Below are 18,903 nucleotides of genomic sequence, written 5' to 3' on the forward strand. Positions count from 1 at the left end.
CTCGAATCGACGACCTCTTCGACCAATTACAAGGAGGAAGTTTCTTCTCAAAGATCGACCTAAGATCCGGATACCACCAGCTGCGAGTCCAGGAGGAAGATATTCCTAAGACCGCATACAGAACTCGCTACGGTCACTATGAATTCGTAGTAATGCCCTTCGGTTTAACAAATGAACACGTAGTGTTTATGGACCTGATGAACCATGTATGCCGACCTTACTTAGACAAATTTGTAATAGTTTTCATCGACGACATACTAGTCTACTCCCGAAGTAAGGAAGAAAACAACCAACACTTACGAAGAGTCTTGGAAACATTAAGGGCAGAGAAGTTGTATGCGAAGTTCTCGAAATGCGAATTCTGGATTTGAAGGGTGGATTTCCTAGGTCACGTGGTCAGCGAGGAAGGAATATACGTAGATCCTTCCAAAATCAAGGAAATCGAAAACTGGGCGACGCCAAGAACTCTAACTGAAATTCGTCAATTTCTAGGCCTCGCTGGCTATTATAGAAGGTTCATTCAAAACTTCTCTAAGATCGCAAAGCCACTCACCACCTTGACTCAGAAGGGTGTAACCTTCAATAGGGAGGAGAAACAAGAAACTGCTTTCCAAACACTAAAGCGAGCCCTATGCAGCGCCGCAATCCTATCCCTCCCAGAAGAGACGGAAGATTTTGTAGTTTACTGCGATGCGTCCAACCAAGGGATAGGATGCGTTCTTATGCAACGAAGAAAGGTCATTTCCTATGCCTCGATACAACTTAAGAACCGCGAGGTCAACTATACCATGCACGACCTCGAACTGGGAGCAGTAGTTTTTGCTCTGAAGATCTGGGGGCATTACCTTTTGTTGGATTAGGTGTCTAAGCCCATAACTATTTTGGTATGTACTTGCCCGATTGTGAGCATGGTCCTTTTGGGTTGCCTTCACCATAGTAACTGATAGGATGAATTAAGGAGAAAGAGGATTAATTATGATTTATTAATATATTATATGAATAATATATTAAAAGAGAAATCATATTGTTTAATTAATATTAGTCAAGAATTAATAAGAATTAATTTTGTGGCTAAAAGAGATTAATTAAACTTGGGGGACTGATGTTGTAATTATAAGATAGTTGCATAAATGGGCTAATGGACTCCATAGAAGTTGGAGTGGACGAAATCTATGGGGAAACCCATAAGAATTCGTCCAAGGCCTCTAAGGAGGGAGTCCATGGGCTGCTTAGGGCCTAAACAGTCAAATTAGGGTTTCCTAGTTGAAAACCCTAATAGCCTACCTATATAAGGAACCCCTAAGGACCCAAAAACATGGTGAAGTAATCTCTAAAGGTTCTTGGATGTTTTTGGTGCTCCTCCTCCTTCTCCTAGGTCATCTTGTTGCTCATGGTGTTTGTGACTCCATTAGAGGTGCAACATTTGAGGCACTAAGCTTTCAAAGGTCAAGATCAAGAGGAATTGAGATTGTTATTACTACATAACAATCAAGGTAATATCTAAACACTTTTTACATGATAATATCGATTATTATATGCTAGATCTAGGGTTTATGAGCTTTGGATGATTATTGTATGTTCATTAGACAAACTAGATCCAAAGCTTTAGGGTTTTCATGTACACCATATGATTGATGTAGTGCTCATAACCCATCAGTGGTATCAAAGCGTAGGCTGTTTGTTTGATGTATTTGATGCTTAATTGTTCATTGCTTGCTTGAAAATCGAAATTTTTGCTCTCTGACTGACAGACTCGGCGAGTCCCCAGAGGTACTCGGCGAGTTGGCTGTACCCGACGAGTCCTTTGAGTAACTCGACGAGTCGGAGTGTCGGACAGAGGGAAAATCAGGATTTTGGCTGTTTTTTATGTTGGATAATTACCATAAATGCTTTTTATTGATAGAATCCGAATTTTATTGATATTATGTGATTATCCTTGCCAAAATAGTAGATATTTGTCAATCAATTAGATAATCATTGCCTTATATGATAAACTTGATTTATTTGAATTAATTGATTTGAATTATCTTGCAAAAAATTGAATTTTAGATAATCAACAATTATTTGATTAATTGAATTATTTGTAGTTTGATCTAGATAGTTTTGACAAGTTTCAAAACTTGCCCTCAAGTTTTGGAATTTAAAATTTTGATTACAAGTTTAATTTTGAAATATTAAATTCTAAAACTCTAGTTTTTGAAAAGTTCAAATTAGACCCTTATGGTTTTATTAAGTTAATTAAATGTATAATTAAAAGAGAGTTAATAAATCCATAATGATGTGGTTTATATTTAATTAAATTAAAAGTATAATTTATTAAATTAGGCCACCTAGTATTTTAAAAGTGTAAAATACACCCTTATACTATATATAAAATTAAAGGTCTAATATTATATATGTATGAGTAAAGAGTCAGTCTTACCGTTAGTAGACCTCATTCACGAAGCTGGTCTCTAAGGGGTGTTTAAGGAAGCGGCCTGTAAAATGACCGTCATTGGGTATCCACTCATACCCACCGCACTCTTGACTAGTGGAGGGTCGTTAGCCGAACGGGTAGGATAGGACACAACCTTCCATTATAAGTATAATGAAGTACAAAGTAATTAAACACTTTTATAAATTCCCAAATCTTAGTTACTTTAGGAAAAATGTGGAGTTGGTGCTATTCCATGAAATTACACTTTGTACCCTTGATAAGACGTTAGTGGAGTGCGTGTGGTTAACCATCACACTAATTGGGCTCTAATCAAAGGTGACAAAGGGTGACTCGATGTTTGTCATAGATCGATGGAGCGTGTGTGGTTAACCATCACATCGATTAGGTGATTGTAACATTGGGGGCACCATGTATATTTGCATGGTTATCCACAACTTGTTTGTGATCCTCGGCATCCCAGCCACAAACAAAGGGCACACTCGATATTTAAACATGCCATTGAAAAGTTCAGTGAATCTCAAAAGATCTAGGAGTTTCAATTCATTTAAAACTTAAATTCCCTTTTTCGTTTTTCATGGTGGAAATTGGTAAATCGTCATTTACCTACCTTCAAATGTTCTGCAATTTGGATTACGACATCCCTCTTCCAAGTTGTAGAATATTGTGTTGGATCCTAGCCTTGATATTTCATTTGGGTGTTATATCAAGGATTCCAATCAACTAACTTGAATTTCTCCTGTTTTGTAGATGTCAAAGTCTAACAACTATGGTCTTCCTGATTCCGTTGGGAAAAGGTTTCTACTTGAGATGATGTTCCACGACTAGATCATGGAAATGAGAATCATGCTTCACTACCTCCACCTCCTCCAATTGTTCTCCCTGACCCACAAGTTCGAAGGCTTGAAAAGTTCAAGATCACTCAAGCCCTATTGGCAAAAAGACATGAAGATGGGAAGTCTGTGTGTGCACACGTCTTAGAGATGAAGTCACATATTGACAAGTTGAAAATGATGGGTACTTTTTTTCCCAGAAAAGTTGGCTGTTGACTGGGTTCTTTAATCACTTCGCGAATCATATAGTGAGTTCGTTAGAGCGTACTATATGATGGATCACGACGTGACCCTCATTGAGTTGACTTATTTGCTTATTGCTGCTGAATCAGCAATGATTTGGCGAACTGGTCTAGCAAATGTGTCTGGTAAGTCAACCTCCCATGCTTCTATGGACATTGATGATGGCAACATTGGAAGTCCAGAAAAGTTTTCTCTACGCAAGAGAAAGGCTGAGTCTGAGATTGTCCCGTGTACCATTCCAGAAGAGTCCATATGTTTCTACTGCCAAGAGAAGGGGCATTGGTTATGAAGCTGCCGCAATTATCTGAAGGATCGTGAAGATGGGAGAGTCAAGCTGTATGACTCTGGTTTAGGTAAAATCCATTATCTAACTCTATTAAGTTCCTATTTTTGATTCTTAATACATGATGTGATAAGATTGCATTTTGATGTTTTGTAGGATCGAAGAAAAGAGAGGAAGCTTAAAGAAAGAGCGAGTTGACTCTAATCACGAAGAAATGGATTTCGATCGCATGATTCGTTGATCGGATTTTTGGAGCTGCTACTTTTAGAGTTATGATATATTGCTTAGGAATATGAAATAGCATAGTTTTCATTTGAATTTTCGTTGTAAGGACAAGTTTTCTGCACCTTTTTATAAATAAAATAAATTTTGAATTTTGTCTTATTTATACATATCCTTGCAATGCCATTTGTGAAAATTGATGCTTGTGTGTTTCTATTATAAGCGATATTAAGTGGACGTGATTCTTAGTTATGTTATTTATGGTAAGTGTCAAAATTTTCTAAGTAAGGAAAGATTCCCATCGCCCAAGTTTCATACAACTTATATTGTATGATGTATGGAAATCTTGGTACTTAGGAAAGTAAAACTAATTCCTTTTTCACATAAGTATGTGAAGGACTAAAGGGTCTAGTGCACAATGTTGAGTGTTGTTCAAGTCCACCATAAATAACAATGAAAGCTATTCGTCATGTTTTACTAAATGTTTAGTAAATATGGTTATGCTTATAAGATTAAGTGTAATTCTGAAACATTGGGAAAGTTTCAATGTTTGGCAGAACGAATAAGAAGAATCAATTAGGCAGAAAGATAAAAGTTTCTCCAATCTGCAAAGATGGGAGAGTACTTGAGTATCATGTTTTTATGATCGTCTCATTGATTATGAAACCATATCACAATTAATCCTCTAAGTAAATCTTAGTGCACTAATATGGCTAAGAAGAGGAATCATGAATTGTTGAAGTGGTTAAATCAAAAGGATGAGTCATACTTCGTTCCAAAAACAAGTCTTAGAGTCATACTCCAAGATTGTGACTTGAGTGACACATCTTAAAAAGATTTAACATACTCATCAGATGTGGAGTAGAAAAATGTTTTTCTTACTCTTGCACGTTCGAAATTGGTAAATTGTGATGTCTCGGATAAGACAAAGACCAACTAAGACCAATGTGTGTAGTGTTTGTCTTGATAAGAATCCACACTAACTCTTGAATATTTGGTTGTCAAGAAATGTTTCTTGACAAGAGAATCTTATATATCAAGAGGTCAATGGGAGTCTAAATGATCTTGAAAAGTTTCAAGAACTAATCAAGAGTAAACCTATTATTAAACACTAGCACACGACTTGAGGTTTGTAACCTATCGTGTTGACACAATTTTTGTTTCTATGCCATTCCAGTAAAGTTACTTATACATATGAATTCTACGAGTTCTCAATTGATTGCATAAAGGCAAGCACATTGTTCAATGAAAGTACATTGACTGGTATAGGTGAGCTGCTAAATAACTTGGAAGCAATGGTAGGACCCTTGATGGCAAGAAATGAAGAATAAACAAGTTCTGTGCATAAGAGTTTGGATTTGTCACAAACATGGTCTTATGATTATGGTTATGACAAATTCACATGGATAAGAGCACATACACCATAAAATCTAAGTGTCATAAGGTTTCTCTCCTTCATGAAAATGATTGTGAGGAAGCGATTTCACTAGGAAGATTTTAAGGAGTTAGCTATTGTGTAAATTGCATTCTCAAATTCGATTATGATTACGGCATCCCTCTTCATAGTTCGAATTGTGAGATTTGGCAATTAATTTAAACATTTAAGACTTATTGCTATAAGTGCTGAAATTGTTTAGACACACATATAAGCTATCTAAGGAAAGGTGTATGAGGTTGAGAAGCTTAGATAAAGGCTTATCGAAGCATATCGTATTAGAAATATGAACTTTGGAAGTCAATAAGTATTGCTTTCTAAGAAGTCCAAATGTTTTCTGAATACGTGTCAAAGCTAGTGGTATGGATATAATTATCATGTTAGTGGGAGCATGATTATTATTTTAAGTGTTGCAAGTTAGCAATATTAATTATAGAAAACAAAAGGTTCACTTTGCAAAGTTGCAGGGGTTGAAAAGTTGTTTTGCTATAATTAAGGGAGAGAATATTATACTTCGTTTCGACATCTAAAAGCTTAGATCGAGAAATTTTAATTGAATTTAGTCAAAAGACATATATGAATGTTATGTTGAAAAGGTTTAACATAGGGCATTCTATATATGGCAGTATTATAGCATGAAACTGGTAAAGTATCACGTTTTTTTTCCATTATGAATCGTGTCCCATACGCTTCGTGTATAGGATCGATTGCATATGCAGTAATATTCGACCGTTCTAAAATTTTCCAAATGCCTAGGGCATTAAGAGGGAAAAGGGACTAGAACCGGATTTGACTAACATAATTAAACAACTATCAAGGACAATCTAAGGTTTGCTAAGGATTGGTCGCTTGTGAGCAGTTGGAAGTATAGTAATGAATGGACCATAATGACATTATTATGATTAGATATGATTCTATTAATAATGAGTTTTCATATGGAAAATATGGAAATGTTTCCATATTCGGAGTTGGATATTGAGAATCCATGTCTAGATTAGAAACTTTTATGAAAGAAGGATGTTCAAAGGAATGTACATTGACTGCGAGACTTCATATCTATGGAATTGCCTTGTAGCAATCTCCAATAGAGAACTTTGTAATTTCATTGGCAAAGTCTTGGTGACTTTTGTGCAATAAGATTACAAAAGGATAATTGCATAAAATGTTAGAATCTAACATATTCTAATAGTGGCAATAATTTGGTATTCTTACACTAATGATAAGGATTGGGAATTGTGAAATGAGTACCATTGGAAATGTGTTCAGTTGATCTGTTTCACAAAGTAAGGACCATAGGTAAACATATTGTGCATGATTGGAGTATGGGACAACCATTATAATTCAAGTAATAAGTTGATTACCCGAAACATTATACAATGAATAATGTGTAATCAATATGGTGACTAAATAAAAGGAGTTTTATTTATACTCAAAAGTTTGGGGCCATATTGGATTCAATTATTCTTGTGTTTTACTTTGCATGTTTTGACTTCCCGAATAATAAGATTATTCGAACGTTCCACAGTCCCTCATACTTTGGGAGTAGGTATGAAAGAAGATTGTCATGAATTGGTTTGTAGATTGTCTAAAGTGTATTAGACATAGCAAAAGTTTGCTGCAACGTTCATGAGTGCTTATGAATAAGATTTGAGCATTGGATTAAACCCACGCTCACTTGGATCGCTTCATGGATTTTATCACGAGTGATTGGTGAGACGATAATATCTTATATTCTTGAAACGGAGACGTGTGAGTTGTATTTTACAAGTTGGTTGCACATTGATAATTTGTAAACGCACCAGTAACTTGGTGTTATAAAACATATTGTTGTGTGTGATTTGATGAGTAGGTACAAGTGAGCATTTGAGTCGAAGTTTATCCGTTCCTTTTACCCAAAGTGGGATAAAAGCTATATATGTGGGCCCCTCGATGATTTAGTGATGACAGCCTAAGTGTTTGGCCAAGCCAGGACTAAGTTGATGTATTCAATTGTAGTCTGTTGTTAGTCATCATAAATCGGAAATCGGGAAATAACACATAGACTGAGAGAATGATTATTGTCCATGTCTTATGTCTATACAATATCTAGAATGGAGGAATATATGATTCCTTATCTAATGGACGCGTTACTAGTAAGATCATAGTCGACAACAACTTTTGAAAGCTACGATTGCTGATCAGGTTCCGAAGTTATATGTAAAATAGTTATTAGACTTATCCAAGTGGGATATTGTTGGATTATGTGTCTAAGCCCATAACTATTTTGGTATGTACTTGACCCGATTGTGAGCATGGTCCTTTTGGGTTGCCTTCACCATAGTAACTGATAGGATGAATTAAGGAGAAAGAGGATTAATTATGATTTATTAATATATTATATGAATAATATATTAAAAGAGGAATCATATAGTTTAATTAATATTAGTCAAGAATTAATAAGAACTAATTTTCTGGCTAAAAGAAATTAATTAAACTTGGGGGACTGATGTTGTTATTATAAGATAGTTGCATAAATGGGCTAATGGACTCCATAGAAGTTGGAGTGGACGAAATCTATGGGGAAACCCATAAGAATTCGTCCAAGGCCTCTAAGGAGGGATTCCATGGGCTGCTTAGGGCCTAAGCAGTCAAATTAGGGTTTCCTAGTTGAAAACCCTAATAGCCTACCTATATAATGAACCCCTAAGGCCCCAAAAACGTGGTGAAGTAATCTCTAAGGGTTCTTGGACGTTTTTGGTGCTCCTCCTCCTTCTCCTAGGTCATCTTGTTGCTCATGGTGTTTGTGACTCCATTAGAGGTGCAACATTTGAGGCGCTAAGCTTTCAAAGGTCAAGATAAAGAGGAATTGAGATTGTTATTACTACATAACAATCAAGGTAATATCTAAACGCTTTTATCATGATAATATCGATTATTATATGCTAGATCTAGGGTTTATGAGCTTTGGATGATTATTGCATGTTCATTAGACAAACTAGATCCAAAGCTTTAGGGTTTGCATGTATACCATAGGATTGATGTATTGCTCATAACCCATCACCTTTATGGTACGAAGTGCACAGTCTTCACGGATCTTAAGAGCCTCCAGCACATCTTCGATCAAACATAACTTAACATGAGGCAACGACGATGGGTAGAACTACTCAATGATTTCCTTGATGTATCTTAGACCCTCACATCAACTCTAGCTAAGGTCAACCCCTATCACCCCCCCTTCCCCCTCATCGGCCGATCCCCTCCTCATTCCCTCTCCACTTTTCATTTTCCAAACTCAAACTCTTATCTTATTCTCTCTCAAAAACTCAAGAAACTCTCTCATTTCCTTCTTCAAAAATCGTGGGTTACTAGTGTGTTTCAAGAAGTTTTCTTCAAAGCTTCATCCCTTGGTAAGTTTATGACAAACTCTTTTGATTTTTTCCAAGTTTATGTTAAAGATCTTTCACTTACTCTCTCATTTTCGTGAATATGCTTCTTAGAACCATCTCAACTTCGAAAATCTCCTCAAGGAAACAATCTAGGCCGAAAACCTTCTCCATCTTCCTCTTCAAAACCAAAAAAGCCCCAAGGTGAGCTTCATACCCCTATTTTTCGAGTTTTCTTTCTTTTGGGGGAGGATACAAGTCAAGGTCTTGTGTAAAATATTTGTATACTTGCTTGCATGTGTATGTTTTATGTGTTATGTGTGTTGAAATGTTGTGATCTCATGCTAAAGGTCCATAAACTCGAGATTTTGTGCAAGTCTCAAGTTGTTGGAAAATCAAAGTTATCTTGTGTAGCTTATATGATTTGTTGTTATGCTTAAAAAGGTTATCTTTAATGTGTGATAAAATCATCATAAAGTCAAAGAAAATGTTAACTCAAATTTTTGTCATGAAAACTTGAAAAATGGAAAATATGGAAAGTTACCCTAAAAATGGTAACATTTTGGATATATAAAATTATTTTTACTAAAACTTGTAAAAATGGGTCGTTAATGGAAATTATGGTAAACATGGGCCATTTATAAACATTTTAGTAAAAATGGGCCTCTTATGACAATTTGGGTAAAATTGGGCCTTATGCGACAATTTTAGTAAAATTGGGCATTTATGGACACATTTAGTAAAATTGGGCCTTATGCGACAATTTTAGTAGAATTGGGCCTTTATTGACAATTTTAGTAAAATTTGGCATTTATTGACAATTTTAGTAAAATTGGGCCTTTATTGACAATTTTAGTAAAATTGGGTTATTTTGGACAACAATGGTAAAAATGGGCTATTTTTGACACTAATGGTAAAAATGGGCTATTTTTGACACTTATGGTAATAATGGCTATTTTTGACACTTATAATTTGTAGTCGAAAATATACACTCGTAACATTATTTCTAACGTTAAATAATGGAATTCAATATTCGCGTAAATTCCGTTAAGACTCTTGCGAGACACTCCTTCACTCGTACCTACCTAGTGTACATCGTAAGTCCTGTAGTTATAAGCAGAGTCTCCTGGAGGGAGAGCGGGATATTGTGTATACATCTATACGGGGTGACACCCCCATACCTGAGCTGCTCGCTACAGCTAGACAGGCCAGTCTAGGGTGACAATTATCTTTAGAAATCGACGCCTAAAGAACGTCAAGACAGACGCTCTCGTCATATTAGTATGGTTGTAACGACTCACATAGAGAATAACAACTATCTTTTAAAATTTACGCATAACATATACTCTAGTCATTTTAGAAGGTACAAAACTATGTGTCGTTTATTTCACAACGAATTTCTCCACTCGGGTCTTAGGGTTTTAAGACCACAACTTTCGTATAACAAAAAATATAGGATTTTCTGGGAATCATTTTCTATATATTTTTCAAACAAGATAAACAAGGAATACATATGCAATTATACATGATTTGAAACGAGACTTACAAACTATTTTTACAAGAAAATATTAGATTTTCTAGAAGTTTACAAACTATTTTTACAAGAAAATATTGGATTTTCTGGAAGTTTACAAACTATTACAAAGTTTTCTTACAAACATGCTTATGAACTCACCAACATTCTATGTTGACGCTTTTCAAAACGACTTGTATTCTCAGGAACTCAATAAGCAGGTGGGAAGCTAAGGAAATTTGGATATTTGTTGTATTTTTGAATTATCATACATTATGTTATTTTGGATGTAATTCGTAAACAAACACAAAGATGTAAGCAATGCATGTTGATATCGTTAATGTATGATGATGATGATTGCTATGTTTCATTCATATTCAATTGTTATGATATTACAAGATGAAGTCACCCGCCCCCGGACGTTTCCGCCGTCCCGATTCGGAGGTGTGACACCATCAAACCACCACCATATGCTACAATAAGTTTACAAATAAAATATATTATTTTTTATTATCTAAATCTATGTGTAATTGTATTAATTTAATGATTTTAGCTTAATAAACTTGTTATTTGTTCACATAATTTTTTGGTTTCATATTTTTAATTCTTCTGTTGTGGAGACTCTGCAATAAGTTTACAAATAAAATATATTCTTTTTTATTTTCTAAATCTTTGTATGATTGTGTTAATTTAACGATTTTAGCTAAATAAACTTGTTATTTGTTCGTATAATTTTTTTGTTTCATATTTTTAAAAACTTTACTAATAATTAATTAATAATGTTTATCTAATAACATTATACAAAATTAATTTAAAAAAAATCAAATGTATTACAAAATGTATGAAAATATTTTACTAACTTACTTTTTTTTTCATAAAATGGACAATTAATTTGTGATAAATATTAAAATAAGGAGGTTGTATGATTAAATTTCAATGTTGCTATATTAGAATTATTGAAATGTATTTTAGATTGTAAAAATCATTTTATTTAGGTTTCAATTTATTTCACGGCCTGCAGATTTTAAAAAACAAATAGTATTCTTCTTACAAACTACAGACGTTTAATCAACCTTTTATACCCCCGAGGTTAGGGATGAGCATCGGAACAGGGTATCCGTTTTTGGAACCGGAACCGCCTCGGAACTGCCGGTTCTGGAACTGGAACTGCCTCAAGCCGGTTCCGGTTCCTAAAGTTATGGAACCGCCTTAAGCGGTTCCGGTTCCAGTTCTCGTTTTTTCGGAACCGATTATATATATATATATATATATATATATATATATATATATATATATATATATATATATATATATATATATATATATATATATATATGTGTGTGTGTGTGTGTGTGTGTGTTATATTTAGATCGGTTTAGAATATATATTGGTCCGATTTTGTCCGTCTTTGGTCCGAATTGATTTGATTTGAATCGAACTAAATTGCGGTTTTATCGACAAAAGTTAACAAAATTAATGTAATCGGGGTTACCCGCTCTCGGAACCGGAACCGCCGGTTCCGGAACTGGTTCCAAACATTTAAGAACTACCTAGAATGGTTCCGGTTCCGGTTCTAACTTTATAGGAACCGCCGGTTCCGATTCTCGCCAAATGAGACGGGTACCCGCCTATACTCATCCCTAACAGAGGTTTGCAGCTATGTTCGGCAGATTACAGACTTTTTAGCTCTGAAAAATCAAACAACACCTAAATGTTTAGCTAACTTATATATATAAAATAACTCAAAAATAACTTATTGACTTAAAACGAAGTATCTGTAACTTCTTGAACTTGAGTTCTCAGCCTTATAAGAAACATATTAAATATAACTTATTGACTTAAAACCAAGTATCTGTAACTTCTTGAACTTGAGTTCTCAGCCTTATAAGAAACATATTAAATATTATTTTTGCTATCCAGATACTTTTTTAACATATTAATTTCTTTTAAAAATCTAAAAAAACAATCCCAAACACCTCATAATTCAAAAGGTTTAAAAACTTATTTCACCAAATTTAGGAAAACATAAAAGAAAAGGTGAGGTGTCGGTGACGAGTTCTATTTGAAATTCTCAATTTATTTATGTAGTTGGTGAGTCATCATCGTCTTCAAAGCTACTAGTAAAATTTGTTTGCGTCATGTCTAATCCAGTCGGCTCCACTTTAAACATCTAGCACCTTCCATGATTCATACACCCAACCCACCTCCGATCCGTCAATCTCCACCGTCCATTCCATCATCTACTCCATTTCTCCATTGATTCACCTAACACCCAACACTCTTCCCTACATTCCTTGCTTTGTAGCCCAAGCAAAAATCCAAACAACAACTTCCCACAACCTCAATTACATCTCCATCAAACAAACGACATTTGATCTCAGTGAGTTACGCATTCGTTTTCTGTAAGTTTTACTTCTTCTTTATATCACACACACACCCCTCTCTTCTTTCCAGTGTATAGCTTTCTCTCTCTTTTTCTCTTCTTCCATCTAAAAATTCTAACAAGAAACAAGAGTTATTCCAGGGTATTCTGCTACTTTCATCATCTAGGTGTCTAACATTTATGTTTTTATTCTAAAATAAAAAGAAGTTGTCTTTATTTTGTTTTCATACATCATGTGTGCATTTTAGCATCCGGGTGTCTCTCATTTCTTTAAAATTTCAATCTTTTTACTAAACACCCCTCAAAAAGATCTCGATTAGCATCTGGGTGTGTCTTAATTCTTCGTTATTGTCTTCTTTTTCAGCACAAGATAAAAATGGAGGCAAAACAGACGAGTGTTTTGCTAATCGGCATACTGCTTGTAATTGTTTCGATCGCGAATGCTGATTCTTCAACACAAGTATTGGTGAAGAAGGTGAAGGGGAAGAAAGTATGTGATAAGGGTTGGGAATGTAAAGGGTGGTCGGAGTATTGCTGTAACCTTACAATTTCCGACTACTTTGACACCTACCAGTTTGAGGAGCTCTTTGCAAAAAGAAACTCTCCGGTGGCCCACGCCGCCGGATTCTGGGATTACAAGTCTTTTATCACCGCCTCCGCCCTTTATCAGCCGCATGGATTTGGTACAACCGGCAACAAGACTACTCAGATGAAGGAGATCGCGGCGTTTCTTGGCCATGTTGGCAGTCAAACTTCTTGTAAGCTTTTATTTTCCATGATTTAATTAAAATCTCAACAATTATATTTTCGTTATTTTGATAATTGCTCTATTAACTACAATAATAATAATAATAATAATAATAATAATATAAAGTTAATTGATTAAATTTTTTAAGGTGGATATGGAGTGGCAACCGGTGGACCAACAGCATGGGGATTATGCTACAACAAAGAAATGAGTCCTCCCCATGAGTATTGTGATGATTTCTACAAGTACACTTACCCTTGTGCCCCTGGAGCCGGATACTATGGTCGTGGTGCTTTGCCCATTTATTGGTATCAATCACACCCATGTTTTTCTTGTTTTGACTCTATAAGGCAAAAATTGAAACTTTTATTTGTCCCATATAAAAACCGTAGCCCTAGAAATCTTTTTGTCCTGTCAAGTTAGTCTAGTCCATTTCATGTTGTGTTGGATGTAACAAACATAACTGATGTCAATAAGATAAAAATTGTCATTTTTGTTAGCCCTAGAAAGCTTCTTGTCAAGTTCAGTCTAATCTAGTTCAGTTCATGTCGTGTCCTATGTAACAAAAAGATTTCTTGTCCTGTCAAGTTCATGTCGTGTCCTATGTAACAAACATAACACTGATGTCAATAAGACAAAAATTGTTATTTGTCCTATATAAAAAAGGTAGCCTTAGAAAGTTTCTTGTCCTAAAGTTCAGTAGTCTAGTCTAGTCCGGTTCATGTTGTGTCGTATGTAACAAACATAACACTAATGTCAATAAGACAAAAATTGTAATTTTTGTCCCATTTAAAATGGGTAGCCCTAGAAAGCTTCTTGTACTATCAAGTTCAGTCTAGTCTAGTCCGGTTTTTGTCGATGTCGTGTCCTTTGTAACAAACATATTTTAAAAGATGGATCTGTTTTATTATTATTATTATTATTATTATTATTATTTCAGGCAATACAACTATGGGAAAATTGGTGAAGCCCTAAACGTTGATCTTTTGAACCACCCTGAATACATCGAACAAAACGCGACCTTAGCCTTCCAAGCTGCAATTCACACGTGGGTAACCCCAATGAAGAAGGGTCAGCCCTCAGCCCATGAGGCATTTGTGGGTACTTGGAAACCCACAAAGAACGATACTTTAGCCAAAAGATTCCCCGGTTTTGGTACCACAATGAATATCCTTTATGGTGATCGTACATGTGGAAAAGGCGATGTGGATGACATGAACACTGTGGTTTCCCATTACTTGTATTATCTTGACTTGATGGGTGTTGGACGTGAAGAAGGTGGGCCCCATGAGGTGCTGACGTGTGCTGAGCAGAAACCCTTTAACCCATCGGCTTCAACTCAAGCGTCTTCAAGGTAAGGCGAGTTCAACAGTCAGCATGATGTTCGTTATAAAAGATGTTGATGTGAGGTTCATATTCCAAAAGCCGTAATAGTGTGATGCTTGTGTGTTGTCCCTCTGTTTATAAAACATTGGAAATTTTTATTTGTCCCTAATTAGATGTGTTCTATGGATGTAGTTTGTGAATTTTGCTGTTTTATGAACTACACAGATCGATGTTATATATGAGTATATGATGTTTAAGCCAATCATCATGGCACTTTTTAATAATTTTAGACGCTGTTTATGAACAAGTGTTTGGTGTGTATTAGCCTCACAATGGATTGAAACAAAACTTGCAATTTCTTGTTCCAACAATCCAACCAAAAAGGTGGAACATGGTGAAAATTCGTTCTTTATCTCTCGATAATATTTTGTTGAAGCCTTATTGTCATTTTTAAGATGAATACATGTTTAAGTAGAGATGAACAAGTCTTGGTTGTCTTGTGTTTCAGTGTTATTGTTGTTTTTGAGATGCATACATGTTAAAATAGAGAAGAACATATGCAAAAAGTTTCTTCATTGTACGATCTTTCATATCAAATTTCAATCCTTTATGTATAGTAATCTCATTATAAAGTTTCAAATAGTCAAAAGAAAACATGCATACATCAATATGATTGACAAGGTAAGATCCGTGTTCACAAAATCATTCTTTGAGTTCCGGAATATGTCTGAGTTTCAGAACTCGTTTTTTTATCCAAGATTGAAAGACTAAGTTGGGAAAAATATTAACATTATGAAAGATGACGTGGTCGGACATAGAGGCAGCGTTTTGGAGGTGTTTGTAAGACGATGATGATTGTTCAATGGCATCGGTGGTGCCGGTGATCATTGGAGGAGAATGTAGGCGGAAGTTCGGTGGCGGTGTTGGTAAAGTGATGACGGTCCTCCGGTGGCTGAGGTGCTCCGGCAGATGTTCTCATCCTCTCTCCTCTCCAGGGAATTGAAAAATAAAAGAAGAATATGGTTTTAAATATGTAGAGTTCTAAGTGGATTAGTGGGCTGTTGGACTTTTTTTCAAATTACTGGGCTCATAATTTTTTATGATTTTTATTATATAAACTATTATAAAATTATACATTAAGTTTTTATATATATATATATATATATATATATATATATATATATATATATATATATATATATATATATATATATATATATATATATATATATATATATATATATAGAGAGAGAGAGAGAGAGACTTAGGTTCATATATAAACCATATATATTGTTTGAACGTATAACCAATCCCGAACCAATCAATAGGGGTATTTTAGTAACTTCAATACTTATTTAATTAAATAATCAATATTATAAACCAATATTTATGGAATGAAAGCTAAAACCCGTATTCTTCTATCTTTCCACTTCTTATCGATCGTCCTCACTTACCAGTTTCTTTCTCGCATTGCTCGCTGATCTTCCCCCTTAAAATCCAACACCACCGTCCGGAATACATGGTTGTCGTCGCCGGTCACGACCTAAGGAAAATGACTAGTGTTTTTTTTTTAATATATTTACTTTTAAAAATCATTTGAGTAAGAAAATAGTTTACAATTATTATCTAATAACTAGTTTTTTAAATGTAGTTAAAGTCTAAAAGGTGTTTTTACTCATTACGGGTGTTTTTTTTAGTAAATAAATGTGTTTATTTAAATATATTTATGCTCTTTTTAGAATGTTATTCCCATATATATATATATATATATATATATATATATATATATATATATATATGGTTAGGTTATTTTGTTTTTACTAACTATTGTGTGCCAGAATGCACAGATCTGGACCATCGGATGCAATATAATCAAATGTCATGATCTGAGGGTCTATGATAGTAAAATAGGATAACATGTACCATATAAACACATAAATTTCAGCATAAGGGCATTTTAGTCAATTAACCTATATTAAAAAAAGAAATTTTCGGATTTTTAGGGATTATTAATTCCTTTATTTTTTAAAATCTGAATATTTTAAATTAATTCAAATTTAAAAATCCGATTTTATTCTGTCAGAATGATAGAATCCAACCACAAACTAGTAAATATATTTTTCGATTTTATTCTGTCAGAATGGCACAATGTCAACCATAAACTAGTAAATACATTCTGAAAGAATACACAAAATCAATTCTTGAACTAATAATATAACAAATAAATAATTACATTGTATGATTGTGATTCATTGAATAATAACAACATTCTGAAAGAAAAAAAAACATCAAAATCTAACAAAAACACTAATCTATTCTGAAAGAATATTATTTTTAAGCAACACTTTATACATTGTAGCATAACACATTCTGGTATAATACACCCTCGTTCTATATGTTTTCTTCCTTCTCCACATCAATGTTAGCCTCTTCAAAACCTAAATCCACAAAGAAAACATAATCAAGTTTCAAAAATTAAACAATTCAATGCATTCTAATAGAATAAAAACTATAAATTCTGACAGAATGTATTAAAGACTATAAAGTTTGACAGAATATAGTAGAAAATTGTTAGAACAAAGTTCTATTAGGATCGTTAGATTCTGAGCAAGCAAACAATTAAGAATGTAAATACGAATACAAGAATGACTTTGAATGTGTCGAATGATTAAAACCTTAACACCTCAGAAGAGCTCGATTAAGAACTGCTACTGTAGAGGTGTTTAGGGTTACAAAAGTTATGAACGTAATAATCAACATCGTATAATGCATACATGCATGCATATATATAGTATAACCCTACTAGCTAATCTAGATAATCACGGATGGACAGGCCCAATCCGGATGCAAAACGTAAGGCCCATGACGCAACACAAATGGACTCAACAATCTCCCCCTTTGCGTCTTTGGAGCCGAAACCTCAATTCTGTTGAACAACAGAAGTCTTCTTCACAGTCTTAAACACCTTCGGTATGATGGCCAAAAGATGATAGCGAAATGTAATGTACCACCGAAGCATGTCTGTAAAATTCTTCCTGTCAGCCTCTGAATTCTGCTTGCACCGATGTATTATATTGATGATGTGCTCCAAGCAGTCAGTAGAAAATAAGTGCTTATCAACCAGAGCAAACAAAAATCTGTAAGCTTCACCTTTAGTAAACATCATAGTGAGATGTGTTGAATCTATTTGGCCCATCTTCATCTTGTTCACATCCCCTGGCTTTGGTGTAGGCTTGACTGTTGGCTTCTTGTTCATAACTTTTGCTATCTCCTGATCCATAGCTGCAACTTCATGGATATAGGAGGCCAACATTCTCTTCAAGTGTTCTAGAATGGGCTCATATTCCTTCGGATTAGTGAGCAGAATGTTGTATAGCAAAATCCAATCATGGGGATTGAGATTAGGAAGGTCTGCTAGAGAGATAGTCGACACTGTGTTTGCTGTACCACGAGTGATCTTGAAATTGACATTGATAAATCTCCCAGCAGGTGAAGGTTTGAGTACCTTGACTGTAACGATCTTCTATGCACTCCAAGTCAAGTACTGCGGTTGCCCATACTTCAAATAGAAGTCAATCAGCTCTCGGTCAACCTTAGGATGAGGAAAAGGAACCTCAGCAGTTGAATCAAAACAATGGATTGTGAACGCCTTCCTTGTAATTGGCATGTCAAACTGCGAGTCCTTTGAATTATCACAGTCAAACGAAGCAACAGGTTCCAACCAATAAACTGATGGAAACTCTATAGCTTGATTGATAAGTGTCTCTTTCGTCCATAAGGGAAACAAGGCCTTTTTACAATTCAAGGCTTCTTCTACTTCCTTGTTTCTCCTTTCCCTCTCCTCTGCTTCCTTCACAACTTTCAAAATTTCATCCAGCTCTCGGTCTCTCTTCTTTCTTTGGAGAGCTTCAGCAATTGTTTCTTCCACATCACTTTCACTATCATCATTGATCTCCTTTCGCTTAGTTTGTGAACCAGAACCTGAAGCTACATTAACCTTTCAAATTCACGCATGGGTATACGTCAGCACGCATGGGTATAAAAACCATTCAAATTCACGCACCCAAATCTTATCCTCAATCGTCGTTTGAAATTCTGGGTAACCCCTCTTGACTCCAATA

The 18,903-nt window shown here is 34.8% G+C and overlaps 1 protein-coding gene across 3 annotated transcripts; it reads left to right on the forward strand.

Moving 5' to 3' along the window:
* The first annotated feature begins 12,590 nt into the window (after positions 1-12,590).
* Positions 12,591-15,066, forward strand: LOC145159604 (chitinase-like protein 2). Of its 3 annotated transcripts, none has more exons than XM_079078618.1 (4): positions 12,591-12,727; positions 13,073-13,466; positions 13,605-13,764; positions 14,397-15,066. In XM_079078618.1, exons 2-4 carry the CDS (start codon positions 13,085-13,087, stop codon positions 14,812-14,814), a joined length of 960 nt encoding a protein of 319 aa, XP_078934744.1. In that variant the 5' UTR covers positions 12,591-12,727; positions 13,073-13,084; the 3' UTR covers positions 14,815-15,066. The 3 variants fall into 3 exon arrangements, with proteins under 3 accessions (XP_078934744.1, XP_078934745.1, XP_078934743.1); XM_079078619.1 differs by lacking the exon at positions 12,591-12,727 and adding an exon at positions 12,734-12,850; XM_079078617.1 differs by lacking the exon at positions 12,591-12,727 and adding an exon at positions 12,753-12,875.
* Positions 15,067-18,903: the final 3,837 nt, after the last annotated feature.

This window comes from Lactuca virosa, chromosome 2, assembly GCF_052849685.1.
Source record: "Lactuca virosa cultivar CGN04683 chromosome 2, Lactuca_virosa_CGN04683_v6, whole genome shotgun sequence".
Lineage (NCBI taxonomy): Eukaryota > Viridiplantae > Streptophyta > Magnoliopsida > Asterales > Asteraceae > Lactuca > Lactuca virosa.

What these genes read in the sequence shown, in the direction of transcription:
- LOC145159604 (XM_079078618.1), top strand. Translation starts at nt 13,085, where the DNA reads ATGGAGGCAAAACAGACGAGTGTTTTGCTAATCGGCATACTGCTTGTA. An exon ending in TGTTGGCAGTCAAACTTCTT is followed by an intron (nt 13,467 to 13,604) that starts GTAAGCTTTTAT and finishes AAATTTTTTAAG; the next exon opens with GTGGATATGGAGTGGCAACC. An exon ending in GGTGCTTTGCCCATTTATTG is followed by an intron (nt 13,765 to 14,396) that starts GTATCAATCACA and finishes TTATTATTTCAG; the next exon opens with GCAATACAACTATGGGAAAA.